The sequence below is a fragment of the Aplysia californica genome, unplaced genomic scaffold, assembly GCF_000002075.1.
Source record: "Aplysia californica isolate F4 #8 unplaced genomic scaffold, AplCal3.0 scaffold00761, whole genome shotgun sequence".
Taxonomy (NCBI): Eukaryota; Metazoa; Mollusca; class Gastropoda; order Aplysiida; family Aplysiidae; genus Aplysia; species Aplysia californica.
In genome coordinates this window covers 272,103-284,896 of record NW_004798031.1, presented here as the reverse complement: position 1 = coordinate 284,896, position 12,794 = coordinate 272,103, and the positions used below count along the sequence as shown (strand labels likewise).

At 39.6% G+C, this 12,794-nt stretch overlaps 1 protein-coding gene across 1 annotated transcript in view; it reads right to left on the bottom strand.

Annotated features, from left to right (window-relative positions):
- The window catches only part of LOC101855294, a gene marked incomplete in the record, with an annotated part of 18,344 nt that extends 6,648 nt beyond the window's left edge, over positions 1–11,696 (bottom strand). The window contains 4 exon segments of the mRNA XM_005109279.3: positions 616–722; positions 7,838–8,038; positions 9,483–10,002; positions 11,554–11,696. Of these exon segments, the coding sequence (XP_005109336.1) occupies positions 616–722; positions 7,838–8,038; positions 9,483–9,906 (732 nt within the window).
- Between the last annotated feature and the right edge of the window lie 1,098 nt (positions 11,697–12,794).

Genomic DNA, 12,794 nt, shown 5'->3' with positions numbered 1-12,794 from the left:
TGCCAAGCATCAACTTTTCTTTTTCAAAAAAAAATTCTTTGAAAACAGAAGAAGATCTAGATGATTAAAGTAACCACTGACTGTTGGTTTACGTAAAAAGAAGGCGGGACTTTTCTTCCGTAGTATTAATCGTGGGAACCGGTTCCGGAAAGGATTCTTCGCCCAGCTCTATCTCCTACACGATTTCTCCTTTGCCAGCAGACGATATTGATATTGATAAGGGGGCGGTTTGATGGATGGTATTTGAGCGGGATTTAAAAAAAATATAATGAATGTCATGTTCGTGTCAATCACTGTGTGCGGGTTGTTGTTTTGTGTGTGTGTGTGTGTGTGTGTGTGTGTGTGTGTGTGTGTGTGTGTGTGTGTGTGAGCGTGCGTGAGGGTGTGCGTGAGGGTGTTCGTGAATGTAAGTATGTTTGCACGTAATAACTTATTTTGCTTTTGTGTGGAATCAGGTGTACTATCGATCCGATTTATCGAAATCAATTGTCTTTCTTGACCTTATTAGACACCCATATAATTCATTAACGAGAACAATAATACGCTTGCTAGGAGAACAAGACACTCTTCCCTTAGAAAGAAAGAAAGAAAAAAGAATGAAAGAATGTGCCGTACCTGAAAACTTTTTGAGTACTCGATATCCTCCCCACTTGGGTGCCAGGAGTGAATCTCACACGTGTAGTCCTGCACTCCATGGATGTCCACTGCAGCGATTGTAATCTCTGATGATTGTAAGTACGACATTTTCTATACAATATAGGGATTTCCCTGAACGAAAAGACTGAATGACTTTCGAACGACTCAAAGATGAGTAACATAGTGGAAGCAAGATAAGAGTAGACTCTTGAAAATTGCAGTAAAGATAAAAGTTATGAGGTTCGACAGACAAAATTGGAAGTAATAATACGACTTGTATTATGGTGCGGTCAAAAACTTCGTGGGGCAACTTATTATTAAATTTCTCCTCAACCATCAATCATAAAGTCTCCAGCTTTTCACAATAACTTGAATCAATTTGTCTTAACACAGCAATGTTTTTGTGCTGTATTCTAGAAAATTCCTTTAAAAATACAAATAAAAAAGGCCAGCTCTATTCGGACTCGAGTCCGAATATAATCTTTATCTATTCGACCTCGGGTCGGAAAAAAATGTTTTATTTATTCGGACTCAGCTTCTTCGTGAGTTATGTGAGTGTAAGGAGGTTACATAATATAACTGTCGTCGGGGAATTTACTTAAAACTAGAATTAGAACTAGAATTACCTACAAGGACTGTGTAATTATGTCAAAAGTAAAAAGACAGCACTCTCTTTAGATCCACCCAATGGCAGTGTCTAAGTACTCGGCAACCCACAACTTGTGGTCTTTCCATCACTACTACAGCATCATCATTACTTCCACCACCATTTGTCTTTCCACATGTTTAATTTCATTTTGTTGTGTGTTGTAGTTTTTCCATAATTATCTTTTTTTAAAATCACACACAAAACCAACTCTTCGCAATCTCGTTGGTCGACCTAATTAACTTTGCCCCCGGCAAGGTCAACTCAACTTGGTTGTTCTGTTCAAACTAATGATCCAGGGGCAGTTCGGATAGATCTAGTAACTGGATATTTTAGCTCACGTCTCGATTGTTTTCATTATAATCGAAAAAAAAAAGGCATAAATGCTGAAAACATTCAGGAATAAGGGTCGGAAGAGACATCATGCTGGACTCATTTCAGAGTACGAATATAATTTTTTTCTATTCGGACTCGAGTCCGAATAGTCACTTCAAATAAATAATCCCGGTGGGAGGTTCCTACATATTTTAAAAGGCTTATAGCTGGGACAATATCGCTTTGAAAAGTAAGCTCGTCATTTTTTTTTTGTTGGTAATCGCAACATTATGCTTGATAAACTTCCGTGCAAAGTTTTGCCGCTAAAAAGTGCCATTGGTGAGCTGAGGTGTAGGCCATGTGCGTATGCAAAATGTGTGTGAGAAGTAGGGGCGGGCACGAGACGAGCCGAGTCTCGTTTCTCGCGAGAAACGGCCTTCCCGTCACTTCCCGGGCACTAAACTTCTGCTCGGTACCGAGACGTGATACTTGCTCGTTGGCTTGACATAACGAGTAACAGTAACGAGAGTGAGAGAGTGAGAGGCGAGAAATGACAACACAGACAGTGCCACACATCGCCGTGCCGTCCTATGAGTGAAACTGAAAGGGAGGGGAGAGGGTGGCGAGACAAGGCGAGTGGGGAGTTGATCAGGGCCTAGGCCTAGGTCGTCTCCCTACCTTCCTTCACAGCCTGCGCCTGCGCACCAGGGCAAGCCTAGTTTCTAAGTTTAGATCCCCGCAACGACCGGCCTTCTCGCTGAACGAGCGGCTCGAACTGCGGGGCGAGAAGAGAAATTGGTCACAAGACGAGAAGCATTGCTCGAGACTCGAGACACGAGACGGGAAGTATTTCTCGTTCCCGGGACCGGTCTCGGCGAGAAATAGGTCAGCTACTCGGTCTTCTTGCTCGGGAAGGAAAAAGCTCTTCCCGCTCGTCTCTAGTGAGAAGTGGGAAGTGCTGTGTGCAGTCCCATTTTCGCGTGACGATGTTTTATAATATTTTATATAAATTTATGAAGAAAATATTTATAAAACTATACTCCATTGCTGTGAAACATAATTAAATTAAGACAAATTGATAGCGGCTGTGTAAAGTATTGGTGACATTGATTCACCCGTTAAAGAGATATTTGAGGATAAGTTGCGCCACGCATTTTTGACCGCACTATATAAAATCAGTATTCGAATTCGTGGGGGAAATGGTTTAACAATGCGTTAAAAGTTGTCACAAAAGTAATATTAATAATAATAATGAAGATCATTTCTATAGCGCCCACTCCCGTGTAAACACAGCTCTAGGCGCTTTACATAAATGCATGTAAGAAAAATATTCATGCACGCGACACACACACACACTCACACACACACACACTCATATACACACAAACACACACACATATACATATACACACACACAAACACACGCATACACACTCACGAATACATAACACGCACACATGTATGCCAAACACACACATACACACACTCACACACACACACACACACACACACACACACACACACACGTACACACACACACACACACACACACACACACACACATCTACTTGCTTATCACACGCACACGATTACACATCGTCACGAAATGAGAATAAAATAATATATACACTGCAATTCACAAAATACATAAATGGATACATAGACATTTACATAACATTGTACTGAACATGAATCTACTGACTTAAAAAGGATGTCGTTAAATGTGTCTTTAAAGATTTTTTAAATTTAGACTCAGATGTTGTATGTCTCAAGGGTTGGGGAAGAGAGTTCCAAACTGACGGAGCAAGGTGGGCGAACGATCTTTCGGCTAATTTTTTACCGCCTTTTCTAGGAACTCGTAAAAGATACTGGTCGCCTGATCTTAGTGATCTAGATGGAACATAAATCTGGATGAGATCACTAAGATATGAGGGAGCTTTGTTATTGACACATTTATGACATAATATTGCAATTTTATATGACATTCTAGCTGACACGGGAAGCCAATGCAACGTTCTTAACTTGGGAGTAATGTGGTCCCTCTTCTTTTTCTTTAGTACAAGCCTAGCAGCATGATTTTGAAAACGTTGTAACTTGTGAAGAGAGGTATTTGGTAAGTTAGCTAGTAAAGCATTGCAATAATCGATGCGTGAAAACAAGAAAGATGACACGAGCGTTTTCAACGAGTGTTCGTTCAAAAACATAGACATATGACCAATTCTACGCAATTCACAAAATAAAATGGTACATAAATAATTGATATGATGTTCCATTGACAATTTTGAATCAAAATACACTCCTAGATTTTTTGCTTTGTTAGTAAAATACAGTGTTTCATTTTCAGTACAAATATGATCAATGTCTACGGGGATATGGCTTTTCTTTGGGTTACATAACAGAATTTCAGTTTTATTTTCATTAAGCTGGAGCTTATTATCAACCATCCACTTTTTGATGTCATCAATACACAGACCCATCGTAGTAAGCAAGGTTTCAACATCTGATGGTGGAACAGATTTATATAACTGTGTATCGTCAGCGTACATGTGATAATTCATATTGTGCTTTCTAATCACAGCTCCAAGCGGCTGCGTATATAACGTATACAGGATTGGACCCAATACTGAACCTTGAGGCACTCCAAAGTCTAGCTTAAAAATTGACGAAAGAGAGTCGTGCACAACCACAGATTGTGTACGACCAATCAGGTAGGACCTAAACCAGTCAAGAACCCTGCCAGACAGGCCAAACGTGTTGAACAATCGTTCAATAAGAATAGTGTGATCTATAGTGTCAAAGGCAGCACTAAGATCAAGAAGAGAAAGAATTGATATTTTGTTCTCATCTGCCTCACACAAGAGGTCGTTGTATATTTTCAATAGCGCAGTTTCTGTGTTATGAAATTGCCGATAGGCAGATTGATATAATTCATATAAATTGTTTTCTTTTAAATGATTCTTCAATTGAACCAAAACAACTTTCTCCAAGATTTTTGATAAAAAGGGAAGGTTGGAGACAGGTCTGAAATTCTTGAGCTCCTCTGGGGAAAGATTTGATTTTTTGAGAAGGGGAATAACTAAAGCATGCTTAAAGAGTGATGGTACTACTCCAGACTGAAGAGACTCATTAATGATGGAAGTTATAAATCCAATGACACTATCAAGATGTGTGATGAGCAGTGGTGTTGGAATGGGATCAAGACTACATGTTTTATGGGGTGATGACATTATGATTGATCTTACATCTTCTTGTGTTACACGTACAAATTCATTAAAGATTACCCCAGAAAATGTTTCAAAACATGGTAGTTTATGCATAGTCGTGTCAATTTTTTTCCTAATCGTGGATATCTTGTCTCTAAAGTATTGACCAAAAACATCAGGAAGGTCACTTTTAGGTACATTCGTGGGAAACTTGTTGCTGGACGGATCTTTCTTACTAGACAACTGATTTGTTATACAAAATAAAGCTTTAGAGGTGGTACATTCATTAATTTTTCTGTTATAGTACATACATTTGGCAGATGTTATTAACGATTTCACTATGTTGTTACAGTGTCTATAAATGTCCTCATGAATTTTCAGCTTTGTTGATCTCCAGCGTCTTTCAGCTCGTCTGCGTTCCATTTTAGATTGTTTAATTTCCAAAGTCATCCACGGGGCAGAAGGTCGATCAGTCACTGTTCTGGATTTGACTGGTGTATGTTTGTTTAGTAGTTCACACATCTTGGAGTTGAAAATGTCTACCTTCTCGGAGGTTGAACCGTGTATGAGTTTTATAAGCTGACGAATGTCCGCTCCAAACTTTTCATGATCAATGTCCATTTTCCGGGTTGTTATTTTTCGGTATCTCAGTTTGGGCTTCCCTATACGAGTTATTTCAAAGGACACCACGTAGTGATCAGATATGCTTTTGTTCTTTACTTTTATTTCACCGATTTTATCGACACTGTCCGTAATCACCCAATCTAATGTGTGTTTTTTAATGTGAGTGGGGACATCAATGTGTTGATAGAGACCACGAGTCTCTAGAATAGATTTGATAGCTTTTACATTAATGTCTAGGGTATTTTCAAAATGTAAATTAAAGTCCCCTAAAATTATAGGCCGAGTCTTTTTGGTGGTATGTAGGTCTAGTAAATTTTGGAATTCTGAGAGGAACATGCCGGTGGTCAATTTGTTTTTCCTGTTTGGGGGCGGTCGATAGAGGACGATGAAAGTTGTTGAGTGATCCTTGATGGTAGTTAGGAATATACATGCCTCAAATGATTTATATTCTCTAAGTGGTGTGCACACTGTGGTGATACAGCTTCTAATGATAGCACAGAGCCCACCACCTTTGCCTGTCAGTCTGGGAATGGAGTGGATGGAGTAGCTTGAAGGTGTTAGCTCGTGCAGGAGGACGTTGTCACCAGTAGGGCTGAGCCATGACTCGGTAATGAATAAAATGTCACTATTCGATTCAACCGTCAGATCATTCAAAAGTGTTGTTTTGTTGCGGGCAGACCGTGCATTGAGCAACGAAACCTTAAAATGATGAGATTTATCTTGTATTTCAAGTCTAGTGTCAATTTGGATCAGATTGTCAAAGTTGTCTGGTCTAGAAAGTAACATTTATATTACGACCAAATGGGTTTGTCATACTTGCTTTGACGTAAGAATGTTTACGTACATTTGTACGGATTTACAGGAAAATGAGGTATTCGTCATCAGTATCTGTGCTTTTATGTCCGTTTGTCGGCATAGTAATGATTTAGTTGTTGGATGAAAGACACTGCTCGAACTTTCAAATCAAATGCACGAGAGGCAAAAACGTTTTCTTAATGTTAAGACATACATTTTCCAATGTTTTGAAGTGGTTGCATAATAACCTTTTTTGGGGGTCATTGCAACTCTCATAGACCGAAAGCATTCTTGCCAAAACGGTTACCTCACATATTGCTGAATAAAATACAGATGCTTTTAAACGAAAATCTTGTACTCCCTCATTGTCACAATTTTGACAGTTTCAGGGACGGTCTGCTTTAGCCCGTCTTTAGGGGCCAACGAGGGCAAAGCGGGATACAGTATACCAGCAGAAGAATGGAAATATTCTTCTATAATTATTGTGACACGAAGTGGTGGAATCGGGCGCTCGTCAATTTCAACAGAGTTATTGTCATCATCTTAAAGCCTGTTCATTTGCCGTGCTTTGCGATTGAAGGAGGTGGGGGTCGCCTGGTGTCAGAGAGGTAAAATTAGCGAGAGAATGGCCGCCAAAGTTTGGTGACTTCCATAGTTTCAGAGTCCTTGGAAACTGAAAATGTATATATTTTTGTGCTTTTAAACGTTTTGCTGTAAAGTCCGCATTGAATGTGTCTTTAACCTCTTCGCTGCCGCACCTGTAGAATTTACGGGCCTGAACCGTGTAGCGCTGTGCCTGTGGCCCGTTGAATATACGGGACTGTGACAGGGGTTGTTTTGATACAAATTATAAGGGAAGTTACTGCTAAAATCTTGTAATTAATATTGGGGTACCTTCCGTTTATGTTTACCTCCATTTTCCCCCCACTTGAAAGCGTCAGATTCAGATTTTATTTCGAAGAGAAGATTAGAACTAGATCTAGATCTAACACATCTACCACACAAAAATGATTTACTGGCAGTATACACATATGGGCTTATATGTACATATATTATAATATGTACAGATTGTATGAGTATTGTATAAGGTAGGAAAAGCCTCTTGTCACTCCTTCGTTACCTGCAGACACTCACATAACATGTGTTCCCCTTTTCTTGGGTTCAGCTTATCATTACTCGAATGTGTGTTGTTTATGTTGTTTGGTGGTGTTGTTTTTGGTATCATGTCGTTTTCTCCAAGTATCTTTCAATGATATTCCCTCAAAAGTATATCAATAGAGATGTTGTTCAATGTAGAATGTACCTGCAGAAATTCATGAGAAAATATTCATAAATGTAAAAAGTTAAAGGAGGTAGAGTGGTGTCACCCCTGAGCAGTCTTGGTGCATGGCATTTCCGACGGCACAGGGGTCTATTTACCTGCGGCTTTGAAGGGGTTAAATTAATATAAATCGAACTCGCATGTTTATATACTATGGTGACAATCCTAACCATTACATTACACATTTTGGTATTGTGCTTGAAACGACATGAAATCAAGCAAAGAACAAAAACTAAACTGAACTAAACTAAAATTAAAACAAAAAAGCCAAACAAAACAAAACAAAAATTGACTCACGAAGAAAGCCAATTTCGTCTTCTGCCAATTCGAATTCGCACTGGTCCGGACTGAGACATCCCTGAAGCGTCACGTCATAGGGGAGGGGGGAGAACCCAGAGGTCAAGGGGCTGCCACTTGCCAGTGTCAGTGAATACACAACGTCGTCGTTGAAGATGCTAATTATAGAAACAGTCTCTTTGGTGATGTTTTCGGAGTTGTCTGCAGAGAAAAAAAAAGTTGTCGTAAGTTAAACTGCAGTATCTTGTTTCGAAAAGAAATACATTTTTGTGGACAGTGGAAGAGAAACAAGCGGGACGTTTGGATGAAAGTGAGTCCTGGTTACAAACTACAAGTTAATTTCATAATGTTATATTATGTTTTTTATTTTTTTTTATTTAGCAGTGGTTTTACGGCACTCGCAACTGCATAAGGTCATATGAGCGCCAATCATGTGTTATATGAAATGAAAATGATGAAATGGTATAGGTTATTGCCCATATCAACACTATTAGATTATTTAAGAGGCAGGACCTCCAAACTTAACATTCATTTCCGAAAAAACGGAGCCAAGAGGGAAATTCGTGCAAAATGCCCCTCCTCAAGGACACAACGTCGGACCGAGCTGAAGCTCGAACTCCCGAACCTGTATTATCACGATTACCTTCATATTATGTAGAGTTGGTGGTCAACCTTAGTGGTGTTGTAGGCCAAAGTAAGCAACTTGCCATACTTTGCGGATTATCAAGGTTCGTAACCGAGAGAAGACCGAAGTTTTTTCTTGTTTATAAACAGCCAATGTGTCTATAAACAAAGTACATGTACTATCGTGTTGTTGTTTTTTAAATTCTAACCAAACAATTCTCCCAAAAGACTGATGTCCTGTAGAGAAATAAGAACTCTGACGTCGAAACGACATACAGTGCTATTTGTTGGTTCTAGTAAGGAGTCAGACTTTGGCCACAACAGAGGAAGAAAGGCGTGTGTTTCAGTCAAGGTTTGAAATACATCCAGACCGGAGCTTGCCAGTCTGAGCGATTTGTTAATTTTGGTGAGCGGTTTGGGGTTTCGGGGAGGGGATTGCTCGGACTGGGACAGGTGTTATTAAATGCCCATCTTAGAAATGTATACACGTAGGTGAACAGCACATAAATATTAGCTAACGAGGTGCGTTAAGCCAAAATAGGACAGACCCGATTTTTGTCGAGCAGGGCAAAAATTCGACCTGGTCGTTCCCTGAATGCATGAGCAGGTCAAAGGTGAAGGAATGCGTACCAGTAATATCAACTCATGCACGGTTTTTTGAAAAAAAATGGTGAAGCATTTTTACATGCATTTAAACCAGTGTTGTATGCTTGGACTTAGTTAATATTGAGACGCTAATAACGAATAAGACATAAGATTTTTTTTATCGGAACCACCGCGAGCACCCCATCCCCCACAAAAAAAAAATCAATAAACAAACCCCGCACCCCAAGTTGATCCATGATCTACGCACTAGGTCAAGCACTTTCAAAATGGGGGGGGGGGGGGGGGGGGAGGGCGGTTGGGGGTTATAGTTGTACACTTTACTTTTATCATTAACGTTATTATATAGTTGAGGGCGCCATAAAACACTTACCAAAACAAAAACCCGAACAAACAAACGAACAAAACAAAACCTTACCTGAGTCAAAGATGATGTGCCGGTAGTACACTTTGGCAGTATCTTCAGAAGCGTGGTGTACCCCCGAGCCTGCGCTTCTCTTGCGCCTCTTGAGTTTTTCGTCTGCAGTAGTCGTCGTCCCTTCAGTCCCCGTCTCCAAGACCTCCGTGGGGGTGGTGGTGGTTGTAACTTTTGTATCATCAGACTCTGAGCCGTCTACAATATTCGTAGCGAAATCATCTCCGCCACTCTCCGGAAAGCCGTGTCGGAATAAAGAACATCGGATCTTGGCGTCCTCGGTGAGATACGCCACAATTTTCCCTGGGTACGTTCCTGCTCGGACTTTCGTCTTATCTCCTGGAAGTTTCGCGTGGACCATTAAACATTGGAGGAGAAAGACTGGTGATGCCAAAAGCAATGGATAAAGTACCTTTGTTGGGGTCATGGTTATTACACGAAGTAAGTGTCTTAGACGAACATAAATAACTTCTCAAGTGTCGGTGTGTCTTATCCGCAGCTTGGCGTGAAACTTGAAAATATTCTGGAAAGCATATTAACGATACAAATCATCAGAAACACGTCATTGATAACGTATAAAACTGAGGAGTTAAAACGCAATACAAGTATGAGAGCATACTTTCAGAGACGTAATTCTGATTCATACCTGTCGAATTCACGTGATTGTATAGCATGACAAAATCATAGTTACAAAGACATTTACTATAGTGTTATATTGTGCCCCAGCCCTCTTACTTCCGGCGCTGCTCAGTGGCGATGAGGCTCTTACAGAATGAACTTTTGATAACAAAAAAACATAAAACTAATTAAATTTGCGGATGATTCCACTCTACAAGGCCTTATAACAACAAATAAGAATGAATACAGGGACGCGGCAAATGTTTTTATAAATTGGTGTGATGACCACTTCATTTTACTAAATGTAAAAAGACAAAGGAATTAATAAAAGACTTTAGAGTAAAAAAAGACCTATTGCAACAACTGTTTATTAAAGATGAGGAGGTGGAGGTGGTACGGTAAGCTCTTGGTATAACAATTGATAACAAACTTGACTGGCATCCCCACGCTGCTCTTGTGCATAAAAAGGTAAATCAAAGAAAGTTCATTTTAAGGAAATTAAGAAACTTCTGTGTCGATAATAAGATTATGTCCCTTTTATACCATTCTATGATTGAATGCTTGCTATTATTTTGTATTTGCTGCTGTGCTGGGAATTTTAAGGTGCAAGATTAAGAAAAATTTGACAGAACCATTAAGAAAGCCAGTAGGATCTCCGGATATGATTTTACTAGAAAAGATTAATTAGTGTATAACAATAAAAGTATAAAAAGATTTTTAAAAAGCATTAAAACGACCCATCACACCCCTTTCCACGCAAATTGTCAGATCACGCAGCGCAGATATATACTTCAAAAAACAAAAACAAAAATATATATCAAAGAAGCTATTTTTACTGTATAGCATAAGTCTATTGTCAGAATAAGCATAGATATGTATTGCTCTTTAGAGTGTGTATCTATATAACTCGAAAGGTCTTGTAATTAAATTCCTGCGTGTGGTTGAATTATGTATCTGATGTGATATGTACATTTTGTCAGCTTTACAGCTCTTTTCATATTGAAATTTAAGTTTTTATGTATACTTGCATGTGTTTTACGGTTCTGTACAGCCAAGAAAAATTACCCTCTGGGATAATCAAGCATTACCTTATCTTATCTTAGCTTACTTCATTCATTATTCCTGTTTTATTGTATTACAGTCTAACCCCCCCCCCCCCTTCCAGCCTTCTCGCTTGAAATAGTTTACTTTTCTTTCCTACTTACTGCAAGTAAACTTAAATGAAAAATACTTTTCATATTTTGCAAAATCTGATCTACACCGCAATACGTCATATTCCTAGGTTAGCTTTTGAACATTAAAAAAAAAAGACTTCTCGAAACAAAGCACCAATATAAACCTAATATCGTAAAGGTGAATGTTCTGAAACAAAACAAATGAAATACAGGTCGAAATAGATCGGTTTTCCTTTTAAGGAAAAGTAATAAAGGTTCCAACAGAATTGATTCCAAGTTACCTTTACTCCGAACAAATTCACAATTATTCAATTAAATTTCAAACACATCAGAAGCGAGTTTGCCCTGTGGTTGCCCGCTCAAAGTACTGAGAAAGACGCGCAGATTCTGAGTGAATGTGTTGAGAGAGTCAGCTTGTCAAGACGCCAGCTCATCACGATGACGTGCAATGTGTGGGCCCATCGTTCTATTGCCAGCACAGAGCGGTCACTGAGTGCCTGTATTTTTTGGTTAGTGCTTTACCGCGCTCGCGACTGCAAAAGGTCATATGAACGCGCGGGAAACATTAAACATTATCAGTTGGTACGAAATTGTGAGTTTTGTTTGGGTGGCGGCCAAAGCCTGCTCTTACCGGTTTTGGACCATCAAGGAATCTTTAACGTGCGCAGCTTGCACATGGGACCTCCGAGATTTTTGGCCCGTACCTACCATAAGATCACGGGTGTGGCTAAAAGACAGAAGTAAGAAGGAGCCAAGGAGTAGCAGTAGAAAGGCTGAAGAAAGAGCCAGGAGCCCAGAGGAGGGGGCAAAGAAGGTGAGGGGGTGGGGGCAAAAAGTGGAGACGAAAGCAGACGACAGAACATGGTTAGCGAACAAGAAAGGAAGTGAAAGGCAAAACAATTAGAGAAGAAAATTTTCCGCCGATATCTGAACACCGTAACCTCTCGACCACAAGAGCTCTGTAGTGTCTGTCTACACTGCTTTTTTTTTTTTTTAACTCTTTAATTCTTTGAGTAAGTGCATTTTGCACGTTTGAAGACGGGTTGTTTTGGGGTACATTAATAAAAGAAGCATAACTTCCGTATTCATATAGATATTTAAATTTCGCTTCCTGAAATTTAAAAACACAGGCTAAAACAGGCCAGCTATAAAATATGCAAATTCGTGCTTTTGATTAAAACTTGTGTATAAGGATTCACGACGAGCAATGTTGTTGACTTTGGTCTGTTGCTGATCCTACATATGAGTTAGGTACACTAAGAGTTTTCAGGACGTAAAACGGCTCCTCAGGCAATGTCTGACGACGACCAATTCATTAGCAGAGGATATTATTTCCCCAGCGAAATTAAGGAATTTGAAAAATTTTAAGTTGAGTATCTTGTGGCTTCTGCTGTGGTCGAGGAGACTAATTCTGGCAGAGAAAAGTTTACCTCATATTTGTGAACATTTAAAAGCTTCACTTTCACGTGTGGATGTGCGCAGCTTGCGGGCTTCTCTCCTGGTTTCAGCATTTCTTACTATA